General features: G+C 31.5%; 1 protein-coding gene across 1 annotated transcript in view; it reads right to left on the bottom strand.

Moving 5' to 3' along the window:
* Nucleotides 1-7,962: 7,962 nt before the first annotated feature.
* Nucleotides 7,963-18,508, bottom strand: part of LOC134694774 (electrogenic sodium bicarbonate cotransporter 1-like) — a 29,934-nt gene continuing 19,388 nt past the window's right edge. Inside the window, exons 12-19 of the mRNA XM_063555827.1 lie at nucleotides 17,345-17,458; nucleotides 15,857-16,021; nucleotides 14,999-15,177; nucleotides 14,147-14,219; nucleotides 13,693-13,761; nucleotides 12,335-12,511; nucleotides 10,686-10,802; nucleotides 7,963-9,555 (exon numbers count right to left, since the gene is read on the bottom strand). Coding sequence (XP_063411897.1) covers nucleotides 9,187-9,555; nucleotides 10,686-10,802; nucleotides 12,335-12,511; nucleotides 13,693-13,761; nucleotides 14,147-14,219; nucleotides 14,999-15,177; nucleotides 15,857-16,021; nucleotides 17,345-17,458 — 1,263 coding nt within the window. The 3' untranslated portion in view covers nucleotides 7,963-9,186. The remainder of the gene's footprint in view (nucleotides 9,556-10,685; nucleotides 10,803-12,334; nucleotides 12,512-13,692; nucleotides 13,762-14,146; nucleotides 14,220-14,998; nucleotides 15,178-15,856; nucleotides 16,022-17,344; nucleotides 17,459-18,508) is intronic.

An 18,508-nucleotide genomic window follows, 5' to 3' on the forward strand; every position in this document is an offset into this window, starting at 1 on the left:
GGATACATTAGTTGATATCGCTTTCCAGCAGTCAACATGGGGACAAAGAATGCCGATTGTTTGGGTACCACTTGATTTACAGATTGCAGATTTGAGATTAAATGGTTTAAAAATTATAACAAAACAGAGGGTTTTGGAGATAAACAAGTCCAATAGAGAATTTGCTTTAACTGAAAGAAGAGTTGAAGATTTCTTACTTGTGCAGCACTCTATAGGAAAGTTATTGTACTTTGACGAACCTTCCTTAAGGGATTTTATTGTAATTCAACCTACTGCAATGGTCAATATCCTGAGAGCCTTCATCACAGACAGAATGTTTTGGCCAAAAGAAGGAACCATTCGAAACATATTGGAGAATTTAGCCTCTACAGGAGTTTTAAAGAAAACAGACCTGTTTTCCTTGTGGTCACAACCAGCTTTTGCAGATATCTTGACGGATGACAAAACAAAAGAATATACGGTACAGATGCTTCTTCACCTTGATATCCTTGTAGAACCTAAACGTTACTCTGAAAAGGATATAGCGTCAGAATTGTTTTTAGTACCAAGCATGGTTAAGGAAAAGATTCCACAAAAGTTACAGAAAACTGAAACAGATCAAAATACTATATGCATTGCATATCATCTGAAAGATACGGTGGTCCCATCTGCATTATCATTCAAGCTTATAGGCGCTGCAATAAGCATCTGGCCTTTGAAAGTAATAGATAATCGTTTTTGTCTATATTTTCAAGCTGCTATTATGGATGCCAATGATCAAAATGAGCTGCTCATTTATGTGGAAGGACAACGAATTGTTGCGTGCCTACGCAACAAAGTTTCAAAGCAATTAATATCACCAGATCTAGCGACAACAACTCAGGAATGTTTGACCTTGGCATTAGAACGTATTCTTCAGTTTTATCGTCGTAGTTTTGGTACACAAGATAGCAGAACCAATTCAGATTTGATGGAAGTTGAACTTGGCGAAATTTGCAATGACGAAACATGTTTGATACCCTTGGTAGATGCAAAACAATTAACACATTGGTGCTGTGGAAGCAGGAAAGAACATGAGACCAAAATTCCTCTGAATTGGGTTTATGACAAGGTATGTAATACAAAATTGATTGTTGCCTATAATCGTTATGATCAAAATTAATATAAAATGCAAAACAAACATTGCTATCTGGTAGTATCTTTCATTCAAAGATAGTATTTATAAAGCCAATTTCGTAATTTTATAAATGACAGCCTTCCATTCAGCTGGACGTTTTAATCACATACCTTTCGTGAAGACCTCCAAAGATCAAAATTAGTGTTTGTCAAAATGCTTTATATCCAATTAATTTATTCATGTAAATTGTATAGTGCAAACTTTAAACTTTGATGTTTTTGTAACTTGTTTCAGCAAATATTTCATTTAAATTCCATTAAAATTAAGATAGACAAATTTCTTTAAGCCAAATTGCTGAGCAGTCCATTTACCTTTTTTATATTACTTATTACCATAGGAAAGGGAAATTGATGTATTATTGTTCGTGTCAGTATATGTTGCATTGACGTTTATTTTGTGTTTACTCGGTGTTTCTGTTGTTTCGTTGTTTTCCTCTTTTTTCCTGTAACAGATATATATATATATTTCTTTTTTATTATTAGAATCAGGATCACTGTGACCCAAAATGTCAAGGTAAAACATTTATTTCATTTATAGTCAGAACATATGAATGAATTGCTGTATGAATGCACGTATAAAATAATAGATGGATGCACGCATTGGCTTGTGATCGATTAATACTTTTTTTACAAAAAATATTGCGAGGATTTTGTTGATAGAAATAATGCGACAGTGTAGGTATCGTATTAATAAGAACTCGCATTTTCACATCTGACGCCTATACCAGTAAGTAGAATATTTCAGAAATTGCAATAATTTAATTCGCATTTATGTCCATATTTCAAAATTCGCAATAATAAATTAACTTATAAATTTGTGAATATAAAATTAACTGTTGATCAAGATAAATCTTTCCTTGACAACAAAATTACCACGTACACTTAACATGCTTACACTGTGATACATTTCTATAGTTTGAGATTGTTTCGATATTAAACACGTGGAAGAAATATTTATTTTACTGACATAATTACATTTCATTTCAATATATCATATTTTTTTATTATTATTTGGTGACCTTTGTCGTGAAATGAGGACAAAGAAATACATAGTTTTGCAAAAAGTTACATGTATTTCATTCCATTACTGCTTTGATCAATATATTCTTATAATTTCGTTTCAAGGCCTCAAATCAGAAACTCTGGTATTAAGACCAAATGATCAGCATTTTGTTCAGCTAGCAAGAACAATAGGGATCAGTGATTTCTACAACTTCTTCATTCACCTTGGTATGACAAAATCTGATTACGACAACTTAAATTTTCGTTATTTCTCAAATCCAATGGATTTTATGCTGATGGGTCTATTTGATTGGAGAGATAAAACAGAGAGCGGCAAAGCAATGGCATCATTCGAAGATTTGCAGAAGGCACTGAGTGCAATTGAAAGACAGCACTACCTTTGTCAGGTTAGATGGGGTTTTTTTTGCTTTTATTTTCTTTTGTTCAATTTGAATATTTTTTGTGATACTCGGATTGAAAAATGTGTGTGTATTTTGAGTTGCATCAACTTTTAAAAAAAAAGAATACATACTGTAATACCATAAAATAAGGAGATAACATGTGATTGCAAATATGACAACTATCTTACAGGGTCAGCTATTCAGATTTCTTCCTAGTCTAATAATTATGACGTCTCGGAAGGCTATTTTTAATTTTTGCCTCGACGCATTCCTGCGATGTCATAATACTGAAGCACCATTTTCGGTTGGAATTTGAGAGCATATTTTGCTCTTAACTTTGAGACCAAATTACTCCATAAAAGATTCATTGTAGGCTAAAATGTTTTGCCTATATCAAAATTCTTTCCTGTTATGTGTTTGTTTGTGAAAAATATTTTCAATTAATCCCTTGCAGTAATAATAAGATAAGTTACAATTCCATCCGAGGCGGGAATTTCTAGACTGTTTTTTTTCTTTTTCTAATCTGTATTCTTTTAAGGAGATTATTAAATAATTTTTGCACCAAACTTTATATTATCCGGAAATTCAGGTTCGTCAAATATTACCGAGTTTGGCTATAAAATATATTTTATACTCCCAAAATGAAACATCCTTGGGACATATCAGCTAAACGTTTTAATAAAGCAGTAAATTTCCTCTCAAAGTCCAACTGAAAATATGAGTATGGCGTTATGACGTCGATGTAAGGCGTAAAAAAACAATATAATAGCCTTTTAAATTGTTATAATTAGTATGACTGTATAACAGACAGCAAAAGACGAAAACCAAGACAGAAAAGCTTCGGACTTTACAAGATATCCGTAGCTTCGAGACACAAAGGTCTTATCTACATTATATAATATTTGATTGAATACATATTTGCTTTCAATTTGTAAACTTATTTGCATAAATAATTGTGTTCGTTAGATGTAGTCTTTGTCCTTTCTAAACTTGCATTGAACATATTTTAGGTATGCAGAGAGGACCATAGTTTAGTGGGTAAGTAGTATGTTTAGAATATAAAAAAAAGAATACTCAGGTTTATGACATATTCTAAAAATAAATATAAATTAATACTATACTTATTATTGTATTTAACAAAATGTACCTTTTTTATTAAATAATATTGGACTGCTATAATTTGTTATGGTTGTTTAAAGATGGTTATTTCTAAATTTGATATACATGATATATAAAATATGGCATTGTTTTTATTCCGTTTAACGCTTATATATCTTTTAGAAATAGCGCAAAATCGGCTACAGGTTAGTCCGCCAGATCATGTTATCAAAATGTTGACAGATAAGAAGCTGATCGGTGATTGTGTGGTCCACTTAGGAGTAGAATTGGGTCTGAGCATTGGTAATATCAAGGAGACTATGCACAACTATCCGAGGGACTTGAATGGTCAAATTAACAATCTTCTTGTGAAATGGACTGATTGGGAAAAGTCAAACAGGTCGAAACCAACGATTTACCGTCTGATGGTTGTTTTAAAACGTATCAAGGCGGCTGAAGGACTAGCCTTTGTGAAGAGCACATACGATGTGAAGTGAACATTTGAACTATATGAAAAAGTCTTATGGTGTGGAGTTAAATGTTGTACTATATAATATCCATGATATGTATACATAACAACATGTCCCCTCCTTCATATAAAAAGAGATGAGCTGTCTTATCATTTAAATTTTTTAATGTGAGTTTATTCGATTTCACTTAGACAGGCAATTAAAAATGTAACATGTTAAAATTATTTGTTGTATATAAATTGGTATAAAGTAGATTTGACCTATGCATCTATTGGAACTTATACATATCGAAAATGATTCCTTATTGAATTCAAATATAACTGTAGTAGATAGTGCAACTGTTTAAATGAAAATGAGATAATGTCTTCTTCATTGCATGTTTCTGTGTTTTAAGGTGGCTCGGGGTCTAAATCATTTTTTTTTTATTTTGGATTTTGCTATATTTTCCCATAAATATACTTTATCTTGTACCTAAAATAAAAATAAAATTAAAAATTGGGGTCACCCTTCATTTACGCTCACAATCTGCATTCGAAAGAAGCATATATTTTTGTAAAGGTACTTTTTCTGTTGAACTAATTGCAGAAATAGAGGTATTATCGAAATGAAAAATAACCTAATAACAGAAATCGCTTATATTTTACAATTATCTAGTTTAAGTACAGCTTATTTAAAAGCAATAATAAAAAATATAGGTCACCGATGCGTCGAAAAAGATATTTCAATTTTAATGCCACAAAATGTTTTTTTTGGACCAAAGGGAGATAATTTGGAGCTTTTTCAAAGATATAAACATTTTAAAAGTCTGGGGGCAAACAGAATCGATTTTATTGGTTGATTTTTGTACCATATCAAAAAGTAATAACTAATAGTGTAATAAATAAAATTTGTAATGAAAAAACAAATGTTTAATTTTTTGCTGTAATTTTTGTTCCCGCGAGCCTCCTTAAGGTAATTATCTTAATGTAATTTTTCTTATTGTTACTTGTAAAATCTTCATTTTCCGCTGTATAATCCTGTAAATATCAAGTTACAGTTGTACATGTATTGGGTTTTTTTATCTCTCCACTATTCATTTTTTTATGTCTGTTTTTAATTATGTTATATTGAAATATTTCTGTTTAATTTTCTTTAATATTTTAAAAGCTTTGACACAGGAATTACTTTTCCCAACTATTAGTCGACCGATTAACCTTATATTCAATAAGACAGGAAACAATGATGACTGCTACATGTAATTGATGCATTATCAGAGATTGTTTTGCAACTTTTATCTTATGAACTTTCACATTATCATTCAAAAGACACAAAAAAGGTAGAAAAACTGAGAGAATCTTGCCAAAAGAGAAAGATTTATGTCTACGAGGTAAGCATCTCAGGTGATGCATGCAAATATAAATTACTTCGGAGGAATCCCAAATATAAATTTCCTAAGAGAAGAATAAGGTTTTTACTAAAAGTATGGTATTTTCTTCTGTCATGAATTTTAATAACGATATTCAGAAACGCTTTCATTCCACAGTATAATAAGATCACTGTTTAAAACAAATCAAATGTTGATTGTACTTTTTATTCAATGACCAAGTGGTACGTGTCATGCTGGTCATTGCAAGTATAATGCCACAAGAAATAGTGTAATTTGGTTACAAAATCAACATTTTCGTAGAGATAAAAAGTATGAACACGTTTGGTATATGTCTACTAGCTACATTACATCAACCCATATCAATGTACACAAATGAAAGCAAACCAACTGGGGGAATCTAAATGTGGTATTTAAATCAACACATCTTCTGCTTTGCTTGAAACTTCTCTGTGTTCATGTTCTATTGAACTTCGAGTAATCCATACTTTGTACAGACCTCATCAAAATACTACAAAGTGCCTTTTGACAAATTGTCTCCTGTGTTCCTTATTTCCATGATACGAAAAGAGATATATTTCAAAAAAATAATATTTGAATATAAGTGTTTTCCCCCACTCTTGGTACATTTATCATGTAAATTGTTATAATATCCATGGTCAGAGCATGATATAGTGTACAAGACATGGGAACATCTTTTTGTAAGGAACTACCCTGAAAAACGTTTGATATGAACTTAAAGTACAATCACCTACATTCTGCTAATACATTAAAAAAGAAACATTCCACATGAATTATAGAAATGCACTTGAAAATTATATTTTTGAAGTGTAACATTTCAACGTTATATGAAATCATTTGATGAATATGAAAATAAGTGTTTCATTAAAAGATTATTATGTATTATGATTACTTATATGTATCCGAATGGCTTTCGCCAATGAGCAAAACCCATAATGTACATCAAGCCATACAAAGTTATAAGAATAACAAATGTAAAGCAATGCAAACGAGAAATCTAACGAACATTTTAATGCACAAACAAAAACAACTAAATTAGAGGAGCCTGACTGTTTTTGACAAAAAATCCAAATTAAAATGATATTTGTTCGAATATATTTGGGGAAAAAATTGGTGGCAATTTAAAAATAAAATCATCACACTTACTAATCGTATATTCTGAATATGAATGTATACTATATTTGTTCATTATTAAGTATTTATATTTAATATTTAGATATGGAAATAACTATCTGACTTGTCTTGAATATCCACAATAATTATCATAATTGAAAAATAGATTTTGTTGGTTTTTTCTTTTTAAATATCTAATTGACTGGATTAGAAATAAAACTAAGTACAATAAGATGACGTGCTTTGATTCACATTAATAACATTTGGATAAATTGGGAAATATAAAGAAATAATGCTGTTTTTTCATCGTCAATTACTGGAAAAAAATATTTTCGTTACCTTTTTCGCCACTTGTAAGCGCATTTTAATACAAATAAATAAATTTACATCATACAAAAACACGGGATTGTTATTCATGTTTAATCTTTAAGTTACATGTCAGATTATTAACTGTGGTTATTTAAGTTTTGTTTAGACAATTCAGTTGCAGTCAATTCAGTACTGTTCAGTAGCTTTTCAGGCAATTCAGTAATAAATAAATTAATTTTTCATACAATTCCATTTACACAATGATTCATTTTTCTGATCAGTATGATTGAGTAACAACCGATAGATATTACTTGACTGCAAGCGCATGGTCTGAACAGTACTGAATTTACAGAAGCATTAAAATTAAACGAATATGAATAAATAGTTTATTTTGGTGTTGACATGAATATCAATAATGTGGTCAATTTTATAAATTTCCTGTATACAAAACTTTGAACTTTTTGAAAAAATAAGGATGTTCTTATCCCAGGCATAGATTACCTTAGCCGTATTTGGCACAACATTTTGGAATTTTGGATCCTCAATGCTCTTCAACTTTGTATTTGTTTGAATTTATAACTATTTTGATATGAGCGTCACTGATGAGTCTTATGTAGACGAAACGCGCGTCTGGCGTAAAAAATTATAATCCTGGTACCTTTTGATAACTATTATTGGTAAATCTTATTGGTCAACCTAGTTTTTGGTGGAGTTCATGTTGCTTATTCTTTAGTTTTCTTTGTTGTGCCATGTGTACTATTGTTTGTCTGTTGGTCTTATTTCATTTTAGCCATTTCGTTGTCGGTTTATTTTCGATTTATGAGTTTGACTGTCCCTATGGTATCTTTCTTTCCTCTTTAAACTTTAAAGAGCTTTACAGATCAAAATGACAGTTTCACAAAACATGCATTCAATGGTGTATGTTAAGCATGAAAATAATCCCATCAATCTAAAATATAATGAAAAGATAAGAACATCTAAAACATTATAAAAAATATGTAAGGAAACATTTCAGTTATGTGATTTTTTTATTACTGCAAACATTTAAAAAAAAAAAGTTTAATTATTGTCATCCTTGTATAAATGGAATACTTCTGATCTGCTGATTGTCTCCTTAAATTGTATTCTGAACTTTTAAAAAATTAAATCTATTTTAGAATGTTTTGCTGAATGGTAACGCTACTGGAACACTTGAGATGACCCATTTTCTTTAATTCTTTATTATGCCAAATCTTCAGTTTCTTTTAACTATATCGCAAAATGTGACATTTTTCATTTGTTCACGGTGTTGTTTAATCTTCGATTTGCGAATTCATTCTTACATACACTAAAGGAGACACTTACTTGTTTATCTATTTTTTTTCTTTTTTTTGTTTCTTTAGTCGATTATTTTTTGTACTGTTGGTAGGTACATAAAAATGTTTCGACTTGATGATATTTGAGGTATAAACCATGTTAACCACAATGTAATAAATGTTATACATATTAGATAAAGTATTACATAGCAATTATAGTTAAAATGCAGTAACTGATTTGTGTTAAGTCGGTTTTATAACAATAAACTTCAGAAAAATGTGAGTCAAAACCAAACTGACAATTCCATGCAAACATAAAACAACAGTACAAAAAACCACTACTCAAAACTTAAGACTGAGCCACACCCAAATCCAAAACGTGTTGACCCCAGATGACCAAGAAGGTTAAATTATACTAAATTATAACACTGGTACTTTGATAACTATTAAGCAGGTTCTATATGGACACTACAGTAACTATTCAAATATCACACAAATATAAATTGAACACTAGAAATATAACCGAAATAACCAAACGGTTATATCGGTTTAAAGAGCAATACAGTAAGAAGTAAAATTGCATTGTACTGTTGTCCACTTGTTACAAATGTCATGTTATCGTTCGTTCTTATTTAACAATACGAAAAGTTATAATGATACGTTTTTATCGTCAATCAACATACTGGTCATCTATATACATTTATATAAGGTCATTTATTCTTATAGCAACACATTGAAAAAGTACAGTTTCATATATGATATTACATCAATACATTATCGAGCAAATAATACAAATAATGTCCTCTGTGAAGCTATCTGACAGTAGAGATTATTATATACACTAGTTCAGTCTTAAAGCCAACACTTTCAAAACGCGGTACTCTCTTTAATACAAATCAATTTATGAACTCCTACAGTTTTATTATGGTTATATGTTACGCGGTCACGTGGTTTTTTGTTTACTCGTGCACTGTTGGTGGTGGTATAGCAAGTAGAGATGGTCGTCGTGTTTTCCTCTTGTCAAATATTTCTTGATTTCTTATACCGTCTGTATTTTCCTGTGATAATGACCTGTTTAAACAGGAAACAGATAACTGAAAATCACTATTTATAGAACGTTCACTTGACTTCCGGTAAGTTTTGTCATCCGGAAGTGCCATTAGTGAAATCTTCCTTTGGCGTTTATCAAATGCATGCAAGTTGTGTGTATTCATTGCAGTTTCGTCAACACTTGGTAAATGAGGTCGAAATCCCATGTTTGCTGTTGCTGGTAGCGATTTACACCTTTCTCTTCTTGCTGAAACAGACTCTCTCCTACGTGTATTGTCCTGTAAAAATAACAACTTTATTTATCAAATTTCCAGAATCGTAATTGTGATGAAAAACAAATATGTCAATAAACGTTTGCTAATAAAATTTCTCATGAGAGCAAAGCAGTAAATTAATATCTCCAAAAACAGGACGCATGTTTAAGATTAATTCATATAATTTGCATTGACCTTTTTGATTTTATTTTTTTATTATCTGCCCCGCTTTTTGAGAAATGAGAAATTACTCCTTGATACTAAATATTTTTAAAGTTAGTACCAATTATAATAAACATGTGTTAAACAATGATTGAGAAATATAATAACGAAAAAGGTGGAGCAAAAACATAAGGGAGATAACGCTTGAAGTAAAAAATTACATGACTTCAGTAAGAGAAAGCAAGCTTCGTAATGATACAAACTTGTGTTTGTGAATTGTGTCTAATTAAATTATGCATGACAAATGTGTGATTCAAATTCCTTACAATCTTGCTATTTTTGAGGACAGGAAAATATTTTATAAACATTGTAATTATAGATTATCGTTGATTATCTCAAAGAGATTGATTTTCTCGCTTGAGCTGGTACAGCGAAAGTGAGAAAAGCATTCGAGTTGAGATAACCAATGATAATCTGTTTATCGCTATTTTACCTATGACGAAGTTGTCAATTTCAATGTCAATTTCGTTAGCAACACCACGTGGCCTCCTTAGTTTCTAGCAATAATTTTTCCATATCAAGCGAGAAGCATGATATGAAAATTATCACAAAAAAATATCAAAGGAAAAATGAACAAAATAGCGATAAGAAAAATTACAGCCAAATGCAGTAATGTCAAAGTGTTGGGTATCATTTTAAACAGGTGATAAAATTTAGATTTGAAATGGGAAATATGTCAAAGGGATAACAACCCGACTAAAGAGCAGACAGCAACCAACAGCCACCAATTGGTCTTCAACGCAGTATTGAAATTTAACACCCGAGTCTTGTCCACAGCTGACCAATGAAAACAATTGTGTAATAGTTCACAGTGAAAACTATATTTAGATACACGACCATATTGATATCCGAAGTACATGAATGACAACTTATCGATTTCACAAGATGCGCATGTCTACAAATAATTTCTCATAACTTTATGTAATATTTACAATATGTTTTTCATTTTCAATTTCCTTCTTTTTAGGTGGTGATCCGTCTAACCATTTTAATTCATGCTCTGAGAAAAAATAATCCATCCCTTTCCTCACAAAGCATGTTGCTAGAACCTTTTGAGAAAAGAAAATGAATGATTATCTTATATCCGATGAAAATACTTAATATATTATTAACTATGATTATAACGAATACATAATACATTCTGCTACATTTGCTTCAAGTCATGGTAATATTGCTATAAAATAGAGAGAGTAGTTCGTTTTTTGCAAGGTTAATTTATTTCCTGTGCTCGTTAGAAAATCTACGACATCGATTTCAAACAAATTCAAGGTGATCTAAGCGATTAGTGATTATCTGTTAAACATTCAATTTGAATAAACTAGGCACCAGAATTACCAACGAATATAACATTATCATCTGCTGTGTGTATTATTTTCGATTCAGCTCGTTACTAATAAAAGTAATTAAAAAACAAACATACTCATACTTGTTGTTCGGTGTGAGCCAAGGCTCCGTGTTGAAGGCCGTACTTTAACCTATAATGGTTTAATTTTTAAATTGTTATTTGGATGGAGAGTTGTCTCATTGGCACTCACACCACATCTTCCTATATCATATTTGTTTTTGTTCATATATCGTCAGGAATAAACTAGTTTTTTTTGTTATTTCAATCCGTTAAGCAAGATACGTCTTTATTGATATGGTGTGCTCTTACATCACTATCCCAGGTTAGGGTAGTGTTTTACCCCGTCATATGCTGTAAATGCCTGTCCTAAGTCTTATCATGCAATGCAATGGTCGTTGCTGCATATCATTTTTTTTTTCGTTCATCGATTTTGACATTGATAAGAGCGTTAGTATTTTCGTTGAATTGTTTTGACATTTTTTTGTTTCTGAGCCTTTAATAGCATACTGTGCTGTATGAGTTTTGTTCATTGTTTAAAGCCGAATGGTTACCTTTAGTTTTTTATTTGTATGTAATTTGGTCTCTGTTGGATTGGTTTTTTTTATGGGAATACATATCAAGGATATAAGATCCTTTTTTTGAGAGAGAAAGAGAGAAAGAGATATATATATATATATATATATATATTAGGAATCCTCATGTAATGTCATTAAAAAGATATCAACTACACCCTTCTTTTCTTTTCAAAGTTCAATTACTTACAGTTAAAAAAGTCAACTTTGAAAATAAAAATAAAATCCTTTAATTATTATTAAATATTTATCATAGTTTTGGAAATAACAAATGTTTTTTTTTATGTTGAAGAAATGAAAATCAAGAGAGAATCATTTCCCCCCAAATTTTCAATATCTTTTATCTCGAAAAAACAAACCCATGGCTCCTTAATTTGTTTCGGTTTTTTTAGATCCTTTATCATATGCTATCAAATTATAACATTCTTTTCCACAGCTTGTTATTGTGATAAAGAGCAGAAAACATCCTCTGTTTTCCTAGCATTACTAAATACAGGCAACAGTAGTGTACTACTGTTCGAAATTCATAAATCGATTGAGAAAAAAACAAATCCGGTTTACAAACTAAAACTGGGGAAAACGCATCCAATATAAGAGAAGAACTACTACACAACAAAAACACAACATTAAAATGTAAACTTACTCAAATATACTGACTACCTACCATCACAGGAAATATTATTGAAATCTCATGAATACTTTTAACAGCCCATAAAACACCCAAACAAATTATTTGAAGGAATGTGAAGAGATGAACCTTCATCAATGGAACATGTCGGAGGTATTCATAATCAGGCTGGTATTTTGGTGGAATAAATACGATTTTTATTCGTTGAACTAGCTGAAAAAAAAGAAACTCAATCATACTAATGATGCATCATTATGCAGTACCCCTATACATAAAGAAATCTTGATATGTTGCATAGTCATTTACTGGTTTTAGTTTTCAATATTGGAATGTGCAAGGAAAGAATCTTCTATTAGGTAATGAAACTGTACGTTATGCTTTTATGAGTTTGACTGTCCCTCTGGTATCTTTTGTCCCTCTTGTATTGAGGAAAACACGTGTCACTTCGAAACAAATGTAATGAATTAAAAACAATAGCCATGGTAAAAATATTCAATTGTATTCATTTGAAAATAACAAAAGCAATTGTTAGTTAGAGTTCATTAATATCGTTGACCGTTGATTTAAATAATCACAGTGCTACAGTGTAGACAGTATAATTTTATTTGTAGGTTTCCTCATTAGACACAAATCATTATAATGAATTCGCCGTTTCAGAATATAATGTATCCTTGGTATTATTTATAAAAGTGTATACTAAAACGCCGTGATTGGTTAAAATTGTCATAACAAATGAGAATTCAACCATAGCTGTGACGTTATTTTCATTTAAGGGTACTGACAATGAAATAACATATGGTTCTTCAGATTCTACCGGCATATTCAAATTGGTATATATTAGGCTAGAATGTGTATTGATAAACATGTTTTATTATAGGGGAAGCAGAAATGCTCAGTGATAATCACCGACTTTCGATATGAATACTGACAGTCCTAGTCATTCAAGATTAAAGTTGAATGCAACTACCACGTGTCAGATTAGAACGCATCCTTAAGGTAGGCAGGCTAGTGATATGGTATATTCACTATTTACACCAAATTGCGAGTGAGATCCCTATATAAAAACGTCCCCTGACTATATATGTTCTATCATTTATTTTATACAACGGAACAATGCAACAATACTCTAGTTGGATGTCGTGTATTTCACTGCGTGTGTGTATATTCTTTACACTCATCTAACAACTGAGGACTGACGACTCACTATTGACGCTTAATTAAAGTTAAAAAAAAAGGCTAATAAAGTGCGAAGTTGGATGGCATCGAGGACTCTTAATACATAAACGTTTTCCAAAACAACATAGTGATGTTCGCGTTTTTTGGATTGTTTATTTGCACTTACTCCACCAACATTATGTTTTAAGATGACTAACAAACACTGTACCAATACTGACCTGCATTCCTTTCAGGGAAGCAACACCCATGTAAAGAAACACACCATAGAGAACTGGCATTGGTATGAACTATAAAAATAGAAATTTGGATCAATATTATTCAAACAACACATGTCATGCAAGATATTTGTGCAATCCATCTTAGAGAAAGGGGAGCGAAACGTGCATTTTATTGTTTTTGTCGTAAAACATTAATGGATGATGTGTTTTTATAACTGCAGACAACGTGCGTGTTAAAAATTGTGCACGACTCCTAGTATGTGTTCTACTAAATCATGTAAATATAGCCCTAACTTATATTACTGGTAAAGCAAAGGAGAACATATACATACGTTTGTTCCGATTTTGTTTTAGTGATTGCGATTCCCACTCTAACCATGCATTATTAAAAAATAAAAAAAGTTATAAGCCTTTCACATATTTCATTAAGCTAAAATACAAAAAATACGCTTACCTTGAGAACTGAAGTTATAAGAACAGCAAAACCACTCAATATTCCCACAAGTAATGCTGTTACCCTCTGTTCCCTATAAACATTATCAATATTCAGATAACAAAACCGCATTGTCATTGGTATCATCAAAACGTGATACAACTCTCTGTTAGGTAAAGGAACATATTTCTGACATAAGTTATTTGACTTATACATGTTCATTATATCATTAGTTACATAGATAGTTATGTAGTCAGTAAATCCATCATATATAGTAAAAGGGCACTAGCACACTATGTAACGAATTTATCGTATCAGGTAGCATTTCGTCAAGTGACCTATCAAAGTGATAAAGATAACAATATGCTTTGTTTTGCTCATTGTTCAATGCCGTACGATGACCTATAGTTGTTAATGTTTGTGTCATTTTAGTCTCTTGTGGACATTTATTTGCAATTGTACCACATCTTGTGTTTTATATTTTCAAAATTCTGCATATACTTCCATTGGTCAATACAAAAACAAATGCCAAAATTAACTACTTGCTTTTATGTATTTTCGGGATTTATTTAAATCGTTCATTATCAATTTCTTCGTCTGTTCAAGGTCTTTTGGATTTTCTTCAACAGCGCGATCACTTTTAACCAATCATATCCCTATTTATGTTTAGGAGGCAAGATACTTTGACAGTCACTTCCCTATGACCGTTATCATCGACATATCATTAAATATTTCAGTTTTCTGTTGTTGAATATTCTTGTTATTTCTAACTTGTTGTGCATGCTTTATCTATTATTTTAGACTCTCATATTTATGTTTGATTATCTTCATTGGGCTATTTGTTCCCTGTCCATGATTAAGCTTCTTTATTACCTTACACCAAGAAACGTTGGTTTCTCTCCTGGAGCAGCACATTCTGACTCTCTTGTTAAACTCTTTATGTGCGCCAGCGCCGACACGGTGGCTGCAACATACCATGGAAGTCCAAATAACGAGAGAACAACTATCAATATACCAAGAATGAGCATGTCTAAATGGTAGCCTCCTCCTTTCTAAAATACAAAGAGAGGTTTGAAGGTTGGTATTAAAATCAAGATACAAAATTTAAAAAAATGTTTAAGTCTGATTCTAAAATGAAGCTTTTTTCGCTTTGTAAACAACACCATGATATATATATAAAAACGCAATGCAGACTCATAGATTTACATAATAAAAGCTGATACAATATTCCTGCCTCGTAAACCCACATATATCGTAACCCTTGTGCAAACGCTCTGTCGATTTCGCTGTATAAAACATAAAAACAAAATATAAAAATCAGTTGAAAAAAGGTTAATGATGTACTCAGGTAATCTAAGGTAAAATTAAATAAATGAAAAATTCAAAATTGATACTTTAAGCTTGAAGAGTAATAGTTTAGAATCAAAATAAGATCAATATATTGATAAGTCATGGAGCTCCTTTTCAAGATATTTGATTATAATAAAAGATGGCGGGAAAAGGCTGACTCTGACTTTAACCTTATATTTGTATTGGTTATTTGGGTCTCAAATCCAAAGAAAGAAAATCAAGAATTAGCTTAAATTTTGTGAGATGACCTTTTATGAGCTATTAAGTCTTACATGTAAATAATGTGTTAAAAACAACAAGGAGTCCGAACATTTGACACTTTTTCCAAAACCTCTAATAAGTACATCCTTAACTATTCAGATTGATAAGAATTAAACAAACCCTAAGTTTATGAGCTGGTCGATTAACGATAACAGCTGTTATTTGCTGATCCATGAATATCAGGATTGTTGTCAGTAGTGCTGGGATAGCTGCTACTAATATCAACCACCAGGGATTTTTATCACTCCAGGGATTGATGAACCAGCCACGGGCAGCATTACTAGGCTGAAATTAAAATAAATGTTACTGTGGGTTTTTCATTTTTTTCGTGGGTATCAATTTTCGAGGATTGAGGAAAATATTAATTTTCGCGGATATATGATTTCATGGTTTCGCCAACGTCGCATAGACAGCCTGTCGAAAATTGTAGGTTGTGAAACATTTGAATTGATGGTTCACCTATACCAACGAAACCCACGAAAATTAGTATCCATCGAAAATAAAATCCACAGTACTGTGGATTCTTTATTATTTATGGAGTAACAATTTTCGTTGATTTTGTGGTAACAGATTAATCACGAGTTCAAATGTTCAACGAATAACATATTTTGATAAGCTTTGTATACAGATTTTGGCAAAACCACGAATATTCATTTTTTTGGCAATCCACGCAAATTGATACCAACGAAATAAATGAATCCACAGTGTGTGTTACTAGCCTTTAAAATGTTAACAAGCTGTTTCTTTATTTCTCGCTTTCATAATTTTTCCTTCTTATATTTGTCATATATCGACAGATATTTGTTCTGATAATTTCTTGTGCGTGGCATTGCAAGACGGCGACCACTTGTACTAATAAATAAGTATTAATTTTGTTCCCTATAATTATGTAGAGATTTGACTCAATATGTTTATTAACGTTCCTTTTTGTCAATATAACGTTTTTTATGCGACTGTCATACTAGTTAGAGGTTTAACTCCTATAAACCAGGTATAATCCACCATTTTCTACCTACGGAAATGTCTATACATAGTCAGGAATATGACAAATGTTATCCATTCGTTGTATGTGTATGAATTTTTATTTTCCCATTTGCGTAGGTACTTTCCGTTTAGAAATTTCCTCGGACTTTCGTATTGTTGTTAATTGACTTTTTGTCGAGAAATATCATTAATAGCTTTAAAATTGTTTCAAAGAAAAGATTTTTAATTATCCGTGCCGTGCTCTTTATCAACAAAACCTCAATATCATGCATACCAAAATAGAGAGCCTTGGTATAGTGATTAGTACATCGGACTACTTACACAAAGATTCCTGGTTCGATTCCCATTCCGGGATGAAATTTCAGGGACTAACTTTTCGGCTCTCCCTTGACACCATTTGCGAGTATGGTCTTGAGAAACCAAAAATTTGCCGTCGGAAGGTACAATGAATTGCTGACCCGTGTTAAACGAAAGCCATATATCTTGCACGTTGAAGCGCCCTTGTAGATTTCGAAAAAGAGCAGGTCAATGCCGATACAAGGCCGCAAAGTGGAAAGGAATTAATATAAGTTGCAAAATTTGTTTCCCGATCCACTATGAATAAATATGTTTAAACATGCATACCTTAAACTCAGCAGGAACTGATAGTTTTTGTGTCGGAACGCCAACTAAAGCATCAACTACAACCATAGATATGATGGACAGTAGAACTCCAAAGTCACTGATAGTACGCCTTACCTACAATAATAAGCATTATATAACTGAGCGAAAATATAAAGCGAGACAGGAAAAAAAGAAAGAAAAACTATATTAGCATTCCAGACAAGTAATCGATCAAAAATCAATAACATTTTCAACAAAACTGCTTTTTTATAACATGTACTAATGAAATGTACGGAACTAAAAAAAAACTAAGAGGAATATAACTAAAAGAAAAGAGTTATCTCTTTCAAAGCTTCCTGAACGCTGTCATAACTTCTCAGCTTTCAGAAATATGTGTGGTTCATAAAACGATTTTTCCTGTCCATTCACATGATTATAATATTGACACCTTTTTGGAATTAAGTGTCCTCAATGCACTTCAACTTTGTACTTGTTTGGTTTTACAACTATTTTGATCTGAGCGTCACTGATGAGTCTTTTGAAGACAAAAAGCGCGTCTGACATTTTAAATCATAATCATGGTACCTTTGATAACTAATAAGTAGAAGTGTATAATCGCATAGTAGGTGATGCATGCATATCAGGAGTTTGTCGCACTACTTTGGAGTGCATGAGATTATAACATTGTTAACCTTGATTCATGATGTTTGATCATTAGTAAACTACGTTCACATTAACGTTAATGATTTGACTGTTGCCTCTCCTACAAAAAGACCTGGTAACATGTCTTGAGAACGTTCACCTACGGTTTTGTAATGACATATGTTAAAGGACAATCAAATTCATAAGTCGTATTTAATCTTGCATCACTATGGCATACAAAGAAAAGAAAACAACAAAATCTGATCTACACCAGTCCCACTAAAAATTTGGGTTCCATATAAGATCTTCAGTCAAAATGTGTTTTGTCGACTATTCACTTTCACCTTATTAATTTTAGCCAATACAATGCGTATCTTCCTTCGCTGCGTTTTTGAGCGGTTTTTTTTCTCTTGTTTCTTCTTTTACGATGATTTTTTTCATAGTCCCGAAAATGAGATAAAAAGTTCGGTTCTTATTCAAAAGAGGGACAAAAGATACCAGTGGGACAGTCAAACTCAGAAATTGAAAAAAAACTGACAAATC

This window comes from Mytilus trossulus, chromosome 13 (genome assembly GCF_036588685.1).
Source record: "Mytilus trossulus isolate FHL-02 chromosome 13, PNRI_Mtr1.1.1.hap1, whole genome shotgun sequence".
In the NCBI taxonomy this organism is placed as follows: Eukaryota; Metazoa; Mollusca; class Bivalvia; order Mytilida; family Mytilidae; genus Mytilus; species Mytilus trossulus.